At 49.5% G+C, this 19,595-nt stretch overlaps 2 protein-coding genes across 9 annotated transcripts in view; one reads left to right on the top strand and one right to left on the bottom strand.

Moving 5' to 3' along the window:
- The window catches only part of THTPA (thiamine triphosphatase), a 48,107-nt gene that overhangs the window by 1,871 nt on the left and 26,641 nt on the right, over positions 1-19,595 (bottom strand). For 6 of the 8 annotated variants that reach the window (XM_032265490.1, XM_032265492.1, XM_032265488.1 and 3 more), the window contains one exon: positions 353-904. In XM_032265490.1, the coding sequence (XP_032121381.1) occupies positions 353-904 (552 nt within the window). Of the gene's footprint in view, positions 1-352; positions 911-1,313; positions 1,414-19,595 lie in introns of those variants that run through there. The other 2 variants (XM_032265493.1, XM_032265494.1) reach the window with 2 other exon arrangements.
- The window catches only part of ZFHX2 (zinc finger homeobox 2), a 36,335-nt gene continuing 18,540 nt past the window's right edge, over positions 1,801-19,595 (top strand). The window contains exons 1-2 of the mRNA XM_032265472.1: positions 1,801-1,889; positions 6,407-7,065. The gene's annotated coding sequence lies outside the window, so the exon portion shown is untranslated. The remainder of the gene's footprint in view (positions 1,890-6,406; positions 7,066-19,595) is intronic.

The raw sequence follows: 19,595 nt of genomic DNA, 5'->3' as shown, positions 1-19,595 counted from the left end.
TGACTAGGATTTGACACATAGAAGGACTAAATCCAAATTAGCTACTGTTAAAGAGATTTCACAGAACTGTAAGCAAACTCAGAAAATAATAATAATTCCCATTACAAAATTAATCCAGGCCAGGCACGGAGGCTCACACCTGTAATCCCAGCACTTTGGAAGGCTGAGTCAGGGCAAATTGCTTGAGTCCAGGAGTTCCAGACCAGCCTGGGCAACACCGAAAAACGTCATCTCTCTTTTAAAAAAATTTTTTAATCCAGAGGCCCTCCCCCACTACACAGTCCAGTGGGTGCTTCCAAAAGAGGAAAGTGGGGAACAGGAAAAGTACAAAAGGGCCTGTTGTTTCCCTCACCAAGCATGCTGCTGAGCCTGTGGATCTTCTTTAGGGCAGCTGGTACTTCCGCCTCCTCATGCACCAGGGCCTCTACCTCACCCACAGCATAGCCAAAGTCGGCTGTATCCAAGTCTACCCTGAGCTGTGGCTCCTCTTCACCAGCTCCCAAGAGCACCAGCTTCCAAGCACTCCGGTTAGTCACAAAACTTGCTACTTCCTGCAGCCCCAGTGGGCCCAGCACAGCAGCCACACCTCCAGCCCCGACGTCCTCAGCCCCCAGCACCTTACAGAGCTGGGCCACAATTGCAGGTTCCGCTGTGACTTCCTTATACTCAGTGTGGGGTCCTAAGACACCTGCTGCTCCAGGACATTTGAGCTCCCATCCACTATCCTCTCGTTGTCGCAGCCAGTGGTCGGCCCGCATGAGGCTCAGCTCAGAGGTGTCATAGTAGGTGTCTCGGAAGGTGACCCGGTGCTCCAGGGTGCCCCCCAACTCCTGCAGCCGCTCCTCTGTGCCAGGCCCTGGAAGGAACTTTCGCTCCACCTCAATCAACCCCTGGGCCATGCTACCTGCAATTGGTTGAACAAACGTTTGCTGAGCTCCCGAGGATGCAAAGCCTGGTGCTCAGCCCCTGGGGCGACAACTCAGCACAGACGCCCTCCCTGGAAGAATTTATGAGGCACACACTGTGTCGCAGTAGTCTCTAGGGCTACTGCCCTTTTCTCTCAGCCTCGGTGACATTAACGCCCCGTTGGTGATATTTTAAGTCTCTGACAGTGACAGGTCTCCAGTAAAATCCCTTCCACTGCCGATGATGTCCTCAATCCAAAGGGCCCCCTAGAAAGCAGGACGGGTGGCGGATGTCTTTCCAACGCCCCCTTCTCTACACCTCGCCACCCAAGGAGGCCAGTGGCTCACGACCCGGGATGACCTGCCCTTTCCTGCTACAGTACCGGCCAGCGGAACCTCAGGTCTCACCTCAAAGCCCGAGAGTCTCCTCGCAAGACCCGGAGAGGGGGAAGGGAGACCACGCCATAGACCCGCGAGGAATGCCGGGAGTAGTTCCTGATCGCAGACCTCTGCCGGACTCTCTGCGCGCCCGGCCGGCCCCAGCACCAGCGGCCATATTAGGCCCGCTGTGGCGGTGCCGAGGGCAGGCCAGGGCTCGAGAATCTGCTATGTTATGGGAGGCCACAACCCCAGCGGTGGGCAGGGGAGCGAGGCCGCCTCTTAAAGCTCTGCTTCTCATTGTCGGCCCCTAAGGGCTCCGGGGGATTGGAACAGGTCTCAGGCCTGAGGCTGAGCCAGGCACCCTGGGGCGCGGGTGCATGATGGGAGATGTAGTTCCAAGGGGAGACTTTGCCCTCGCGCCCCGCCCGTCGCTATGGTAACAGGAAAGCTGCAATTGGTGCTTGTAGCACTATACCTAACAGGGCGGCGGGGAGAGTAGGGTGCAAGGAGCTCAAGCCCCATTCTCGTCTCCAGCGCCTCCCCGCTGGACCCCCAACGCAGGCAGATGGCCCTGGAATACAAGCTACTCACCCTGTCCGGCAGGTATCTACTATAGCAGCCAGCTAAGTGCAGGCCAGTGGCAATGGTGGCGAAGTTGGGGGAAAGGGTGGCGGTAGCGCATAATTTAGTTTGGCTACTCTGGAGTATTAGAGGGGATCTAATACCTCCTGGCATGAACTTTTAGAGTAAGGGCAGGTGATAAACTTTCTGTCAGAGAATAAAGTGATATTTTGCCCGGGACTAAAGATGTGATGGGATTTCAACAGTTGGAGACCTAGATGGAGACAGGAATAGCCTAAGCAAAGGCCCAGAAACTGGAGAGCACCTGGGCAGTATGTAAGTAAAAGACCAGGCTAGAAATCCAGTTGAGGAAAAGGCCTTGAGTGCTAGACTGAGGAGCTTGTCAGAGTTTCTAGCAGTCCCTAAACAGTTTTTGTCGGGTGTAGAACTACTCATGTTCATTTAAGATACAGAAAGGCCGGTGTGGTGGCTCATGCCTGAAATCCCAGCCCTTTGGGAGGTTAAGGTGGGCGAATCATCTGAGGCCAGGAGTTCGAGATCAGCCTTGCCAATATGGAGAAACCTCGTCTCTAGTAAAAATGCAAAAACTAGCCCGGCGTAGTGGCGCACTGTGTTCCCAGCTACTCGGGAGGCTGAGGCATGAGAATTGCTTGAACCCACGAGGCAGAGGTTGCAGTGAGCTGAGATGGCGACACTGCACTCCAGCCTGGGCAACAGAACAAGACTCGATCTGTCCCCCAAAAAATAAAATACAGGAAGACATGGGGTCAGCCCTTTGAATGCTTTGGGAGACAAAATATTAATTCCTTCTTACTCCCTCTGAGGACTTAACCATAGTTCTGGTTATCTGGAGACTCTAAGTCTGACCTTCCGTGTGAGGAAGCTCTCTGAGGAACAGTGGCTCTTAACTCCTGAACTCCTTCCTATGATGGGTGAGAAGTGCCATATTCTCAACACTTGCCCTCTCACCAGTATGTTTCTGGAAACACATGACCCGTGGGAGGTATTATGGAGAGAAGGACACTGGTTTAAAGACATGGCATTGGCCAGGCATGGTGGCTGATGCCTGTAATCCCAGCACTTTGGGAGGCTAAGGCGGGTGGATCACCTGAGGTCAAGAGTTTGAGACCAGCCTGACTAACATGGAAAAATCCCATCTCTACTAAAAATACAAAATTAGGCAGGTGTGGTGGTGCATGCCTGTATTCCCAGCTACTCAGGAGGCTGAGGCAGGAGAATAGCTTGAACCCGGGAGGCGGAGGCTGTGGTGAGGCAAGATTGCACCATTGCACTCCAGCCTGGGCAACAAGAGCGAAACTCTGTCTCTAAATAAATAAAGACGTGGCATTTTGGCCAGGTGCATTGGTTCACACCTGTAATCCTAGCGCTTTGGTGGCCAAGGCAGGAGGATCACTTGAGGCCGGGAGTTTGAGACCAGCCTTGGCAACATAGCAAGCCTGTGTTTCTACAAAAAAAATTTATTTATTTATTTTTTTTTTTTTTGAGACGGAGTTTCGCTGTTGTTACCCAGGCTGGAGTGCAATGGCGCGATCTCGGCTCACCGCAACCTCCGCCTCCTGGGTTCAGGCAATTCTCCTGCCTCAGCCTCCTGAGTAGCTGGGATTACAGGCACGCACCACCATGCCCAGCTAATTTTTTGTAGTTTTAGTAGAGACGGGGTTTCACCATGTTGACCAGGATGGTCTCGATCTCTTGACCTCGTGATCCACCCACCTCGGCCTCCCAAAGTGCTGGGATTACAGGCTTGAGCCACCGCGCCCGGCCAATTTATTTTTTTTTTAAGATGGGGTTTCACCATGATGGCCAGGCTGGTCTTGAACTCCTGACCTCAGATGATCCACCCACCTTGGCCTCCCAAAGTGCTAGAATTACAGGTATGAGCCACTGCATCGGGCCACCAAAAAAAATTTTTTTTTTAATTAGCCAGGTGTGATCCCAGCTGCTCAGGAGGTTGAGTCAGGAAGATAGCTTGAGCCCAGGAGGTCAAGGCCAGTGCGCTATTATCCTGCTACTGCCTGCACTCTAGCCTCAGCAACAGAGCAAAACCCTATATATAAATAAATAAACAAATGGCATCTTGAACTTGGGATAGCTTAGATGGACCCCTGGCCCCACTCCATGTTAAGCATCGTTGGTTAGGGAGGGGAGCAACCCCAGCTCCTATGGTCTGCTTTTCATCCATTTTTTGCTTTCCAGTTTTGTTAACCTGGGATGGAAACCTAATTTTTCCTGTGTTAGAAGGTCCAATACAGTGGGGTAAAGGCAGCAGTTTATTTGAATGGAAAGACCAGTTTTTGGAGCCAGACCAGGGGTTCACTTTCTAGATGTGTGGCCTTTGGCAAGCTACTCCAACTCCCTAAGCCTCTGCTGCTTTTCCCCTTTTTTTTTTTTTTTTTTTGAGATGGAGTTTCACTCTGTCACTCAGGCTAGAGTGCAATGGCGTGGTCTCAGCTCACTGCAAACTTTGCCCCCCAGGTTCAAGCGATTCTCCCGCGTCAGCCTCCCAATTAGCTGGGACCACAGGCGCACCCCTACACTGGGCTGACTTTTTTAGAGAGTTTCCCTCTTGTTGCCCAGGCAGGAGTGCAAGGGCACGATCTCAGCTCACCACAACCTCTGCCTCCCAGGTTCAAATGATGCTCCTGGCTCAGCCTCCCAAGTAGCTGGGATTATAGGCATATGCCACTGCACCCAGTTAATTTTGTATTTTTAGTAGAGACGGGGTTTCTTCATGTTAGTCAGACTGGTTTTGAACTCTCAACCTCAGGTGATCTGCCCGCCTCGGCCTCCCAAAGTACTGGGATTACATGTGTGAGCCACAGTGCCCAGCCAGCCTCTGCTTTTTCATTGAGAAAATGTGCCCTGCCTCAGTTATCTGTGAGGATTCAGAAATAAACTGTCACATAGTATAAACTCCAAATGTTCATTTCTTTCTCTCCTTTTTTTTTTTTTTTTTTTTTGAGGCAGAGTCTTGCTCTGTCGCCGAGGCTAGAGTGCAGTGGTGTGATCTCAGCTTACTGCAACGTATTCAAGCGATTCCCCTCCCTCAGTCTCCCAAGTAGCTGGGATTACAGGTGCCTGCCACCACACCCTGCTAATTTTTGTATTTTTAGTAGAAATGGGGTTTCACCATATTGGCCAGGCTGGCCTCAAACTCCTGACCTCGTTATCCACCCACTTCAGTCTCCCAAAGTGCTGGGATTACAGATGTGAGCCACCACGCTTGGCCTCTCTTTATTTTTCATGTGAACTTCAGGGTTTTGTTGTTGTTTAAGACCTGTAGGCTATAGCAGCTAATGTGGGCCCTGGAGCCAGACCATGGAGGTTTTTGAGTCCTGGTGCTTCACTTACTTATTGGCCATTGGACCTTGGGCCAGTTAATTCACTTGTTTGTGCCTTAGTTTCCTCAACTGTAAAATGGGACTAATAAATGTATCTACCTCATGGGATTGAGAGGAGTAAACAATATATGTAAAAGTGCTTGGAACTGTCCCTGTGCATTCAAGAAATATTAGAAATTATTGTTATTAGAATATAGGAGCGGCTGGGCGTGCTGGCTCACGCCTGTAATCCCAGCATTTTCGGAGGCTGAGGTGGGTGGATCACCTGAGATCAGGAGTTTGAGACCAGCCTGGCTAAGATGGTGAAACACCATCGCTACTAAAAATACAAAATTAACAAATCATGATGGTGGGCACCTGTAATCCCATCTACTTGGGAGGCTGAGGCAGGAGAATCACTTGAACCTGGGAGGCTGTAATCCCAGCTACTTGGTAGGCTGAGGCAGGAGAATCACTTGAACCTGGGAGGCTGTAATCCCAGCTACTTGGTAGGCTGAGGCAGGATAATCACTTGAAACTGGGAGGCTGTAATCCCAGCTATTTGGGAGGCAGAGTCAGGAGAATCACTTGAACCTGGGAGGCTGTAATCCCAGCTACTTGGTAGGCTGAATCAGGTAGATAATCACTTGAACCTGGGAGGCTGTAACCCCAGCTACTTGGGAGGCTGAGTCAGGAGAATCACTTGAACCTGGGAGGCTGTAATCCCAGCTACTTGGGAGGCTGAGTCAGGAGAATCACTTGAACCTGGGAGGCTATAATCCCAACTGCTTGGGAGGCTGCATCAGGAGAATCACTTGAACCTGGGAGGCAGAGGTTGCATGAACAGGGATCGAGCCACTACACTCCAGCCTGGGCAACAGATTGACTCAGTCTCAAAATAAATTAATAAATAAATACAAGAGCACTTAATGAGCTGATAAACTGAAGATGAGGAGGAGGAGCCAGAATCTCCCCTCCCCCTATGCAGTTCAGGGGACTGTGTAACCGCTTAGAGGAGGCAGAAGCTATCAGAGACCAAGGACTAATTGCTGTGGTGAAGGTTCTAGTACCCAATAGGGAGGGAGGGGGAATAATAAGGCAGGAAGAAGGGAGTGGAAAAAAGGAAGCCTTGGGCGGCTTAGGGCTAGTTCTAAAGCTGATTTAAAACAAGACAAAACACATGTATGGTTTCTGCAGGCCACAGGATGAAAAGCAGAGGAGACGGGAAAGAGTTTAAAGGGGTCTGCCCTCTTTGCAGGCACCGGCTTGGAACTGGAGCCAGAGTAGAGGAGGCGGCCTGGTGGGCTGGCCGGCCTGCCCCTGCCCTGGGTCCCGCGAGGCGGGCGGGCGCAAACAGACTACAACTCCCGGCATCCGCCGCGGCGGGCGGGCCGCTGCACCTGCTCAGTGGGGCCGCCCCGGGCGCCTGGGTATTGATTATTCCATTGTGTGGGACGCCACGACTCCAGCCAGTGAATGAGGCGGAGGAGTGAGGGCGAGGAGGAGGAGGAGGAGGAGGAGGGCGAGGAGGCGGAGGAGGAGGAGGCAGGGAGCGAGCGAGTGCCCAGGGTGAATCAATGGAAACCCCCTCACGAAGCCGGGGAAACACTTCAGCCGCAGCCAAATAGCATTGATTATTTTCCTTCACTTCCCTCACCTCCGTGAATTTATTTATTTTTTTTTTCCATCTCCGTCCCCGACGCCCCGGAGCGAGCGCTGGAGGGAGGGAGGAGGAGGGGAAAAAAAGAGGAATCAACACATCGGAGAAGTCCCTTCCAAGAGCCGCCCCCTCCCCTCCCCGCCTCGCGCTGCTTGGCGGCCGCGGTTCGACTCCCGTCCCTGCTTCCAGCTGAGGTGTAAGTGCATCGATTTCCGATGCTGCTGGGTTGGTTTTTTTCTCCTCTCCCTCTCTCTCTTCCCTTCCTTGCTCTTTGGAAGCTCAAGACGGGAGAGGAGGCGCTCGGAGACTGCTGCTGGAGGGGACGGAGAGGGATGGGAAGGGTCTGGGGGAGGGGACAAGGACGGACGGACCGACAGACCCAGAGCCCTGGGAGAAAGCAGACAGGGGTGTGGGAGGGAGAGGGCGTGCGCGGGGATGGGGGAAGCGAGAGATGCGGGGGTGGAGGGAGAAACGGGAAAGGGAAAGGCAGAGGCCCGCCGGACAGACGGAGGGTATCGAAAGCCTAGACGGACCGCGCCGAGCTGTGCAGGGAGCGGGGGTCCCGGAGGGAAGGGGAGGCCCGGTGAGTGTGAGGGCTCGCAGCTGTCAGCCTGGAGGGGCTTGGGTCCCGGCGGCCCACCGCCGGCTGTGGGATGGGAGAACCGCGGCCCGCGGGCTGATGGATGGGCTAGCGTGCTGGGGCGTGGAGTGGGAGGGGTCGTGGATACCCTCAATCTTCGTTGGTTTTTGGCTGAAGTTGGGCTTTTCTTTCCTGTTTTTTTTTTTTTTTTTTTTTTGAAAGGGTTGAGTAGGTGAGGGGAGGCTACAGCCCCATTCAAGGTGAAGCGTGTCTGTCCTGCTCGCCCACCTCCACCACCCCCATCTGCTCTTGGCTGCCCCTCTGAGTAGCCCTGTCATTATGAAGCACAGGACCAAGCTTCTTGCTGCGCCTGTAGCCCCGCTGATCTCTGTCCATGTGTCCCTGACTTTTGATTTTGCTGTTATTCACTCATCTCTTCCACCCTATCCGTCTCTGGGTCTGTATGTCACTCTCTCTGCTTGTGACCCTTCCCATCCGAGTGATCCTCTCCTGTGTCCCTGTCACTATGTGTCACGCCTTGGCTGCCTGTTCTGTCAGTCTAGGACTCCATGCCCGCTCCTTCAGAAGCTGTTTGGATATCTCTGGCCTTTTCAGGTTACTTTGGAATTTGCTTATCAGTCATGTTTGTGGTGGTCACAGTCAGGGCCTGGAGGAGTGGGATGATGGAGCAAAGCCTCTAGTGCCTTCAGCATGGCCAGGACAGCTTCCTCTTCCACCTTCACGAGGGAAGCTTTGGAACTTCCTAACATTGTTGACTATCCCCTTTGCCATGTGCCTGACTCCTTCATCAGAACCTCACCTTCTGGTCTCCTGTGTCATCTGCCTTTCCAGGAGCTTCCCACCACAAACCTTTTCCCTGCTGACTTAATTTTACTCCCTTCCCCCACTTTATCATTGTATATTTTTCATTTCCCCATTTTGCTTCATCCCTTTTTTCCATCTGTCTCCCATTATCTCTTAAGAGTTTCCACCTTTGTTCCCATAATCTGCCCTCTTCCTACCTTTTCTACTTGATCACTCTAAGTTTCTTTTATCCCTTTCCCTCTTACCCAGCATTTTAACCCCAGCAGCAGAAGGTACCAGCAAGCAAGGGGCTGGGAGAGGTGCGGGGTACGGTTTGTGAAGGCACATTAACAGGCCAAGAAATAAATTTAATGGGCTTCCAGGGGCATATAACCCCTTCATCAATCAGTGCCATTATGTCAGTTAACTGTCAACTTTGATTTTGTAAGGAGACATTCCCTAGGACTCTAAGCTCCTCCCTGCCTAGCTGCCCCTCATCCTTCAGTTCATTCTAGATATCAGTTGCTTTTTCTTCACTTTTTAGTTCATCTTCTTCCTAGGCCCCTGCTATTATCATAGCACCATTTTTTTATGAGGCAGTGTTTATTAGTGTCATAAAAGCTATCGTATGTGAGGAGCCAGGTTCATTTCAGCCTGAAGAACAGTAAAGGTGGATAAAGGATCTAGAGAGTTTACCTTGGTTTTTAGCCCATCATTGTTTTTCCAAATCTCAGGGTCTTGGAAAGGTAAAAGGAGGAGGGAGAAATGAGCAGAAGATAGCAGATTTCAGAGGTGAACTGAATTACAGAAAGGAAGGGGTGGTCAGTGCAATAAACACATGGGATAGAGAAATGTATGATGTGAGGGAGGAAAATCTGTGCAGACTGGGGGGCAGGGGAGGACCAAGGGGTGATCAATAAGAAATTGGAAGAATGAAACAAAACGTGTTGATAGCAATACAGAAGGTAAAAGGAAGAGAAATAATAGAATATTCCTAAAGAGGAGGTCAACAGAAAAAGCACTATGAAATTAATACAATGGTAAAGTGGGGGAAGGGAGGAACTGCCGAACAAGATGAGGTGGGAAGAGAGTATGGTACAAAGGAGGTAAATGGATGGCAAACGAAGGAGTGCTGAGGCAGATCAGAGCTGCGCAGAGCTTGGTAGGGGGAAAAGAGGAGAGGATGAGGTATCAAAGGAAACAAATGCCTCTGGTGTGAGGAGGACACAGCGTGACTGATGCAAAGAGAGTGAGAGCACTGCAGGGGGTGGAAAAAAAGCATAGCAGAAATAGCAGAAATACCACTGGGCGAAGCTCCAGAAGAGAGAAATGCCCAAGAGAGGGAGAGAAAGCAGAAATATCTGGAAGAGAGAAGGAGAGAGAACCTCACCAGCATTCATTTCATTGGCCTAATCACTCGCTACCCTACCAAAGCCTTTGTATTTCAAATTCCCAAGCCAGAACACAAGCAAAGAGATGAAAAAGTAGAATTCCCATATACTTCAGCTGAGAGGAACCTGAATCTTCCCAGCCCCTGAAAACCAGAGACCTCAAGCCTCTAATGTCATAAATTGCTGGTATTGCCTTGGCAACCTGACAGAGTTCCTCCCTCCATGATGTCAGAGGCAGCTGGTGTTACCTTGAGACCCATACAAGAACAACTTGCTGCTTTGCTGGGGTGCTGTATCACCTATGGGGCCAGGGCCTGCGTCGAATTTGTAGGATTTCTGACTCTGGTAGCTTGACGTTGCCTCCCTGGAGTTGTTCTCAGCTCAGAACAACAGTTGTCACAAATAACTTGTTTGTGAGTGCCTGAGGTTTGCCAGAGCCTGACAGGAGCAAGAGGAAGGAACCTAAGACAGGGCATTGAGGTCGGGATGGTTGGATCAAAAGGCAGACAGAGACGGCAGAGGAGGACTAGAAATGGCAGCTACAGATTGTGAAAAAAGGGCTTTGTGAGCAGGGAGGAGAGTTGTTGAAAATGTAATGGCTTTGGGTTTAGGAATGAAGACTAAAGCTGGAATGCAGAGAGAAGGGGTCAGGGCTATGTGAGAGTGTAAACTCATTTAGGGATTGAGAAAAGGGAAGACTTGTAAAATGCAGAGGGCACAGTAGAATCTGGCTATACAGGAAGGGGGAAAATGGGACAGAGTCCCCTAGTCTGAGAGACTAAGCTGTCTGGTAAGACACTCAGGGTTGGTCACATGGGCATCTGAGAAGTGGCTACATCTGTCTAGTTTCTGATTGTTTTCCAGCACCTAACACAGTGTCACACAGAAAAGTCTCAATAAATATCTAATGATCAGATGTTGAATTAGTAGGGAGAGGCTCGGGGAAAGAGTTACCACCTAACTTTCACCCAATACCCCCACCGTAGTCCACATTAACAAGCAAACTGGGAAATCAGAAACAGGAGGGAATGGCTCGAGGGTAGTTAACCAGTGACAGTGAGATCTGAGGCAGAGAGGAGAGACTAGGTTAGGGTCACACTTGGAGGCAGCCAGGGGACCTCTAAGGGCTGATGTGCAGTCTTTGTAGAGATAATTGGAGAAAAATATGAATGAACAGCCCTAGGAGCCCAAGAGGAAGATGTGGAGGAGGGAAGAGAAAGGAGGTGGTTTCCAGAAAATGTTGAGAGTTGTTTCCAAAGAGAGTTGGCACATTTGAATTAAAAGTAGCATCCCAGGCCGGGCGCGGTGGCTCACGCCCATAATCCCAGCACTTTGGGAGGCCGAGGTGGGTGGCTCACGAGGTCAAGAGATCGAGACCATCCTGGTCAACATGGTGAAACCCCGTCTCTACTAAAAATACAAAAATTAGCTGGGCATGGTGGCGCATGCCTGTAGTCCCAGCTACTCGGGAGGCTGAGGCAGGAGAATTGCTTGAACCCAGGAGGCAGAGGTTGCGGTGAGCCGAGATCAAGCCATCGCACTCCAGCCTGGGTAACAAAAACCCCCCTCTAAAAAAAAAAAAAAAAAAAAAAAAGTAGTATCCCCACCCCATTCCCAATCATGAAACTACAATACCCATAAATATATATATATATATATATATATATGCATATACACATACACACACACAATGGCCACAAATAAAGGGTTCATAAATCAATACCAGACCCATTCTAAACACCGATCCCCATCCAGGTAATTATTAATACAAGGAAGTCAGCATTGGTCATGTGGGCCAAAAGGCCAGAGGAGGCAGAAGTTACTGGTGCCCAGATCTTGAAGTAGAAAACCCTCTGAGGGATGGCCTTGACGTCTGACTGTCCATTGTTGAGACTCCTGAGGTATCTAGAAGAGGAGGAGGCAAGAGATGTAGAGCTCACCACAACTCTCAGAGCAAAATCTGCAGAAACAGGTCTAAATACACAGAATCTATAGAGGAGAAAGATGCACCCAATCAAAAATCATGAGGTTGACAAAGGGCCAAAAAGACCCTGAATGGGTTGAGAAATGTAGGAAAGAAGATGGGAGAGAGCCGGGAGCACTGGAGGACAATCTGGCTATAAGAAGAAAGGCCAGGGCAGCTAGAGAAGGGGCTCGTAGGCAGGGGTCCTGAAGGAAGGACAGTGGTGGCTGTTACACTGTCAGCCGCCGCCACGGAGTTGGGCAGCTCATATTTTGCAGCAGGCGACAGGCTGTCGACACGGCGGTCCTTTACCTCACCGTTAGAAACTCATTTCATTGATTTTTCCATCTTTCTTCTCGAGCTCCTCACACTAAGCTCAGTCATCCCAACACCCACATTCCTAGAGCCCCTTGCCTCTCTGGGGAAAGTCCCTGGGAACTTCCTGCCCATTCTTCCTCCCCAGGCTGGCAAGGCAGGGGTGAAAAATTTAAAAGTAACTTCAGCCCTCTAGGGTAATCCCATGGGCTCTTAGTGGCTTCCTCAGATAGGAACTAGTCCAGAGACCAGGGCCCCCATGTGCAGTTGTTAAGGGGTGACAGGGCTGATGTCCACTCACAGTCCTGTCACCAAGCTGTACCACTGGCATGGTGGCTGCATACACCGGAGGAAGATCTCTTTTTCCAATTCCTCCTGAGACAGCTCAGCACCCATCCGCAATTTTTATCTCCAAAAGTCTAATGAGAGAATAGAAGCCCTCTTTCTATATTTGGCAGGAACATGAGATTACATCAAAGCTAAAGTTCAGGCCTTGGAATTCCCAGCAGGGCCAACCACTGGAATGTCACATGCTTAGGGTCCTGTGCAATCGGAAAGACATGAATGTCCCGGGGTGTGCAAGACCTCTCTGCAGAGAGAAGGTTTATGCATGGAAGGTCTGGTCTTGTGAAGCATGTTGATATGGTGCAAGTGGGTGTGGGCAGGAATTTAACTTCATGTATGCACATTTCCCTAGTGCCTCCTCCAGTCATTGCTAACTACCCTGCACCTCTCCCTTTGGGACTAGGCTTGGGCTAAGGTCAAGAGTCAATTACCAGTCGTTTGGCTTCTCATTGAAGGAGGGCAGAGGGTGGGCCAGGAGTGTTAGATTGTGTTTCCCCGAGGACCTAATGGAGCAAACGCCATTTCCATCCTCAGACTTCATTCTTTGTTTTGTGATCCCCTTTCCTTCACCTTGTCTTAAGCCTCTGTCTTCTTTTTTCCTGGGCCATGAGCATGGGTCTAGATTTTGCTGCTCCCCTTTACTTGCAGACCTCTTGCCTCCATCGCAGTTGTCTGCCTTTCTCCCCACCATCTCTGTGTTCTGTATTACTGGTCTGCTTGGGCCACAGATGCTTTTCTTCTTCTGATTTCCAGCTTCTTCAGGCTATGTGGTTTCCACAAACCTACAAATAAATACTGTTGCTTTAGGGAAAGAAATGCATTTGAGGTTAGGAAGAGAGAAGGCCAGGGAAAGATAAGAGGTTCAAGAAAGATTTAGGCAGGGAGAAGTTGGGGGAGAGTATGACAGAGATAGGAGTCAAAGGTGAAAAACCCATGACTTGGAGATGGCCACAATTTAGATGAGAAAGGAAGGAAGGTAGTAGGCTGTGAGGACTAAGAAATTGGAGAGAAAACAGGGAGCCTGACCTCCCACAGGAAAATGAAGACAGCTGAGGGAGGACGAGTGGTTGTCTGAGAAGTAAAGCTGAAAAGCCAGGCCGTGGTCTCAGCCTACGTGTCAGTCCTGAGTTCAAGCCGTGCTGGCTTTGACCCTTATGGGAGGAACTGAAGTGGCAAATTAATGACGATAATGAAGTCACTGCTCCTTGTTTGTCTTTGCTGGTTTCCCCTTGAGATTTGTCCTTTGGCCAGACAGGGCAATGTGGGGGAGGGGAGAGACAGGAGTCGCGAAGGGCGGGGGGAGGTGGAGGGAAAAGAGGATGGAGAAATAGCAATGTGGAGGACAAATCGACTAGGGGAGAAAAAAGGGAGCATTCTAAGAGAAGAGGAACCCAGGAATTGAAGAGAGGAGCAGGAAGGGAGACAGGAAAAGAGAATGAAAGAGGAGAGGGGTGCATAAAAACAGCCAGGGAAAAGAACAATGGAGGACAGAAAGGGAAACCTGGAAGGAAGGGCAGAAAAAAAGGAGGGAGACGGAGAAGTGGAATGGAGAAATAGCGAACTACAGGGAAAGAACGTGGCCAGGGCTGCAAAAGCTGCAGCTGGCAGGGCCAGTGGGCGGGGCCTCATCTCCATCTCTAATGGCTGTGAAATGAGGTTAGCTCCATTAGAGGCAGCAAGAGTGTAACGAGATCACACTCATTAGGGCTGGGCCATCCCAGTAATTACCACCACCCTAAACACACCCGCGCCAGCCAGCCAGGCCAACCACAGACAGGCTCCAGGCAACACACTGAACAGGACACCCTGCTACCGAACGGGAAGCACAGGGCCCACACAAGTGTACACGGAGGGCCTGGGAAAATCCAGCCAGGGAGAACGAGCACCTTCACCAACCCCAAAGAAGTACTGGGACAAGGCTACAGCCAGGTTACCAGCTTCCCCACATACAATCAAAAAACAGCAAACATACACATACCCCCAACACAGGAAACAGGGCACATGGATGAATAATTGTGATTTCCATTTATTGATTACATCCAGAGTGCCAATCTCAGTGATGATCCTCTCAGTGGATACAACTCCAGGAGGTACTATTCCCCCTTCCTTTTTTTTTTTTTTTTTTTTTTTTTTTTTTTTTTAAAAGACAGGGTCTCACTCTGTCGCCGAGGCTGGAGTACAGTGACAAGATCTCAGCTCACTGCAACCTCTGCCTCCCGGGTTCAAACGATTCTCCTGCCTCAGCCTCCTGAGTAGCTGGGATTACAGGCGTGCGCCACAACACCCAGTTTATTTTACTGTAATTTTAGTAAAGACAGGGTTTCACCATGTTGGCCAGGCTGATCTCAAACTCCTTACCTCAAATGATCTGCCTGCCTTGGCCTTCCAAAGTGCTGGGATTATAGGCGCGTGCCCGGTCTGCCCCATTCTCTATATGAAGGGATTGAATTGAGACTTTAAACAACTTACCTGAGGTCATTTACATATTAAGGTACAGAAATAGAATCTGATTCCAGGTCTGTCTGACTCTAAAGGCTATTGGGTTTTTCTTGTTTTTTTGAGACAGGGTCTCACTCTGTTGTCCTGGCTGGAGTGCAGTAGTGTGATCTCAGCTCACTGCAACCTCTGCCTCCCAGGTTTTTAAGTGATTTTCCTGCCTCAGCTTTTTTGAGGTAGCTGTGACTACCGGCATGCACCACACCACACCTGGCTAATTTTTCTATTTTTAGTAGAGATGGGGGTTTCACCATATTGGCCAGGCTAGTCTCAAACTCCTGGGCTCATTATCCACCTGCCTCGGCCTCCCAAAGTGCTAGGATTACAGGCATAAGCCACCATGCCCACTCAACCCCTAAAGGTTGTTTTTATTTATTTCTTTATTTTTTTCAAGATGGAGTCTTGCTCTGTGGCTCAGGCTGGAGTGCAGTGGTGCAATCTCGGCTCATTGCAACCTCAGCCTTCCGGGTTCAAGCAATTCTCCTGCCTCAGCCTTCTGAGTAGTTGGGCTTATAGGTATATGCCACCTGGCTAATTTTTGAATTTTTAGTAGAGACAGGGTTTCACCATATTAGCCAGGCTGGTCTCAAACTCCTGACCTCAAGTGATCCACCGCTTTAGCCTCCCAAAGTGCTGGGATTACAGGCGTAAGCCACTGCACCTGGCCCTAACGGCTGTTTTTAAATAACACCAGACTGCTTGTTTGATGAAGTTCATATGCTAATATGGATATACATGTGTAGACCTTCAACTTTAGGAGATATTGTCACAAATGGGTATGTATATCATTCAAATAACACTACCTGCCATTATCGATCCCTCCCCTCCCCTCCCGTCCCTTCCCCTCCTTCCCTTCCTTCACACAGGGCATGGCCAGTGCCCCTGCAGAGAATGCAGTATGAATGACATGCCCTGGAGTTGCACAAAGCGGTGGTCCTGTTCTGGCCCATCTTATACTAAGAACAAACCAAATGGAAGACAGCCATCTAGCACCTTCAAGCTCAAAGAGGAGCATGATAGCACATATGCTATCATGGTGACACACAGAGTAACACAATCAGACTTAGAAGGCCTCATTCAAAATGCATACCAGCCAGAGTTCAGAAGCTTACAAATTAACCCAAGAGCAGAGGCACTGACATCAGGGTACCTGAGTTCCAACCTCTAGTTCTTTTTAAGTGGGAAATCTTAAAAATTACTTAACCCATCTAAGTCCATCTCCATGTTTGTAAACTAGGAATGAATACAGAGCTGCATCTATTGCATCAGATTGTAGTGGAGGATTAGGTGATGTGATACTTGCCAAGGACCTAGCACCGTGCCTGGCCATGGCAAACTTTTAAAGATGTTAGCTATTAACTATCATTACAATTAGTTGTTTGTAATAGCACTTAAATGTAGTCATTACATCACACAGGTTCACAAAATAAAATAACCAGAAAGACTTATTTACATATACAGTCACTTAGGATGGTTTCTTTCCAAGTTCTGGGAGACCAGATTCTTCAGCGGTCTCCCATGCCAGGAGCAAAAAGGATCCTGATTCTGATTTTAAGGGAACAACTCCCTGTCTCTTCTTCACCGAGTGCTCATATAGAAGAAGGGATCTGAGCTGGCCTGTGGTTGTCTAAGCCTGTGGTGTGTAGAACATGAGAACCACATCCAGCAGGATGTGAGCCTCTCCAGTGTACTATAAAATCACACATATCTGTGCAGCACAGCAGCTCCACACTGCTGTCCTAACACATCCAACACTTTCCAAGTCCTCAAGGGAGATACTGCCCCCACCAGTAGCAGACACTCTGCAGCACACCTCAGCAAATCCGTGCAAATGTGAATGTGTGTTGTTTCGTCTGCCGCTTCCCTTGTCCTGTCTGCTCCCTACCACCCCCATCTTCTCCCTGAGCCTGCCCTTTTCTCCTCACACCTCACCCAATTTCCTCATGCCTACCTTAAGCATCTTGCAAAAGTATAGGACACAGACTCCTTGCTATCTCCCTCTCACTGGGGACAGGCCACTATCCCAATCTGGTGCCAGAGCTGGGAGGCCTGGAAAAGATTGAATATATGCAAATGCTTCATCTTCCTCCTCACTTCCTGACCTCTCCCTCTCTCCTTCCTTTCTTCCTCCCTCCTCTTCTCTGCCTTATCGATCTTTCTCTGCCCTCTACAACACTCCTTTTCCTGCTTGTCTCATTCTCTGCCATACTGGTTGTCTCCCTCTCTTTTGGACAAAACTTATCTTGCACAAAGTAAGCACTCCTTAAATATTTATAGAAGAGGAAAGGTCTAGGAGAGATAGGTAGAATTAAAAGGGAAGACTCGAAGTACTGTTTGTTTTTCTTTTTAAATATAGAAGTTAAGATGTAGAGATAGAGAAAATGATAGTTTTAAATGCAGGGATGACTTGGAAAGGATCTTTGAAAAAAAGAAGACATGCAGGGAAAGGCCAGAATAGTTTTGATCCAAGTATTAGATGCTTCTGTGCAAGTGTGAGCCTGGGCAAAACTTCTACTCTTTGCTCTGGAATAATGGGTATCTCTAGGCCAACAATCAAGAGGGCTAAGTAAGAAGTGAACTCCATGGCTGAGTAGACTAGATTTAAATCCTGGCCACCTAAGATTTTGCCCTCAGTTGAAAAGGGTAGAGATTAGAGGATGAGTCTTGGTCAAGAAAGGGGTGAATTGCCGGGCGCAGTGGCTGAAGCCTGTAATCCCAGCACTTTGGGAGGCCGAGGCGGGTGGATCACGAGGTCAAGAGATCGAGACCATCCTGGTCAACACGGTGAAACCCCGTCTCTACTAAAAATACAAAAAATTAGCTGGGCATGGTGGCGCGTGCCTGTAATCCCAGCTACTCAGGAAGCTGAGGCAGGAGAATTGCCTGAACCCAGGAGGCGGAGGTTGTGGTGAGCCGAGATCGTGCCATTGCACTCCAGCCCAGCCTGGGTAACAAGAGTGAAACTCCATCTCAAAAAAAAAAAAAAAAAGAAAGGGGTGAACAGAGGCCGGGTGTGGTGGCTCACACCTGTAATCTCAGCCCTTTGGGAGGTCAAGGTGGGTGGATCACCTCAGGTTAGGAGTTTGAGACCAGCCTGGCCAACATGGCGAAACCCCATCTCTGCTTAAAATACTAAAATTAGTTGGGCGTGGTGGTGGGCGCCTGTAATACCAGCTACTCAGGAGGCTGAGGCAGGAGAATCACTTGAACTCGGGAGGCAGAGTTTGCAGTGAGTGGAGATCGTGCCATTGCACTCCAGCCTGGGTGACAGAGCGAGACTCTTGTCTTAAAAAAAAGTGGGGGTGGTGGTGAACAGAAAGAAAGTTGTCAGCCTCTGTGCAAACACTGCTCTACTCTATGATGGGAAACAGCCAAGAGAGAGGGAAAGAACTACCCTCATTGAACACCCAGTAAATGCACTTTACATATTACCTATTCTGGTCTTCACAACCGAGTCAGGAAAATATCATTATTCCCATTTTCCCAAATAAGGAGACTAAGGCTTCATAAGTAACTTCCCAAAGTTGCTAGTGAGTGGTGGAGCAAGGATTGAACCTGGCTCTCTCTGCATGGATCCAAAGCCCATGTTCTTCCATTGCCCTTAAAAATAAAGCTCATCTAGTTATAGTTTATTTGCTGTTTATATCAAACAATCTCCCTTACTAGGGGTACACATATCTCATCCTTCCTGTTCCTCTTCTTTCCATGGTCACCTTCTCTTGTAATCAACAGGTTGAGACAAAAAGGAGAGAAAGGTGAGGACAGGGAGAGTATATAAGAGTGAAATGCCTTAGGCAATTATTTAAGAGGAATAAAGAAAAAGGTCCTAAAAGTGGCTCTGAGTAAGGGAAAACGGGTAGATTAAACATTTAGAAAAGTGAAAGGCAAAACTGTTTGGAAGGCCAGACTCGGTGGTTCATGCCTGTAATCCCAGCAGTTTGGGAGGCCAAGGCGCACAGATTGCTTTAGCCCAGTAATCTGAGACCAGCCTGGGCAACATGGTGAAGCCCCATCTTTACAAACGTTACCTGGGCATGGTGGCACATGCCTATAGTCCCAGCTACTGGGAGGGAGGCTGAGGTGTGAGGATCACCTAAGCCTGGGAGGCAGAGGCTGCAGTGAGACAAGATGGTGACACTGCATTCCAGCCTGGGAGACTGAGCAAGACCCTGTCCCCAAAAATAAAAAACTCAGAACTGTTTGGAAGGCCCTGAAGTGGAAATCATTGTATGCAAACTTGACGGTGCCCTGATAGACTTTGCTTGGAAAGCCTTTGCCATGGAGTTGGATTTGGAGAAAAGGGAGAGGAGAGGTTTTTTTTTTTTGGTGGGGTGTTAGGAAAAAGCCAGGCTGCATTAGTCCTACCCTCTCATTGGTGATAGTCCCTCTGTAACCACTAGGGAGCAGTAGTGTGTCTTTTCCTCTCTTCATCAGCCAGAAGTGGGAGGGGGCTGTACCCATGGGAGTCCTGGTCTCGCTGGGGGATCAGAGGAAGCATACCTTGTCAGCTTTGCCTCCAGTTCTGCCCGTCAGCCTGAATCCACGACCTGGCTCCTCTTCAGCGAGGAGCAGATTCTCTCCTTTCTCACACTTCAGTTTTGTGGTTCTTCCTTTTGCCCATGCCCTTTGGCTCTTGTAATTCTCTGGTTCTTAAGTCTCACTGTGTTTCCCCTGTCTTGTTCAGTCAGAGCCTGCCTTTTCTGCTTTCCACCTGTGTTTCTGCAACTTTACATCTGAGCCTCTTATCTCTGTCTCGTCACATTTCTCTCTCGGTAGCTTTTTGGGTCCTAGTGTGTATCTTCCCACCTCCCATAGAAGAATATTTGCAGCTC

This window comes from Sapajus apella, unplaced genomic scaffold (assembly GCF_009761245.1).
Source record: "Sapajus apella isolate SASKATOON/1434 unplaced genomic scaffold, GSC_monkey_1.0 scaffold151, whole genome shotgun sequence".
Taxonomy (NCBI): domain Eukaryota; kingdom Metazoa; phylum Chordata; class Mammalia; order Primates; family Cebidae; genus Sapajus; species Sapajus apella.
The sequence above is the reverse complement of the archived record's forward strand: the minus strand, read 5'-3'. Positions and strand labels throughout refer to the sequence as shown.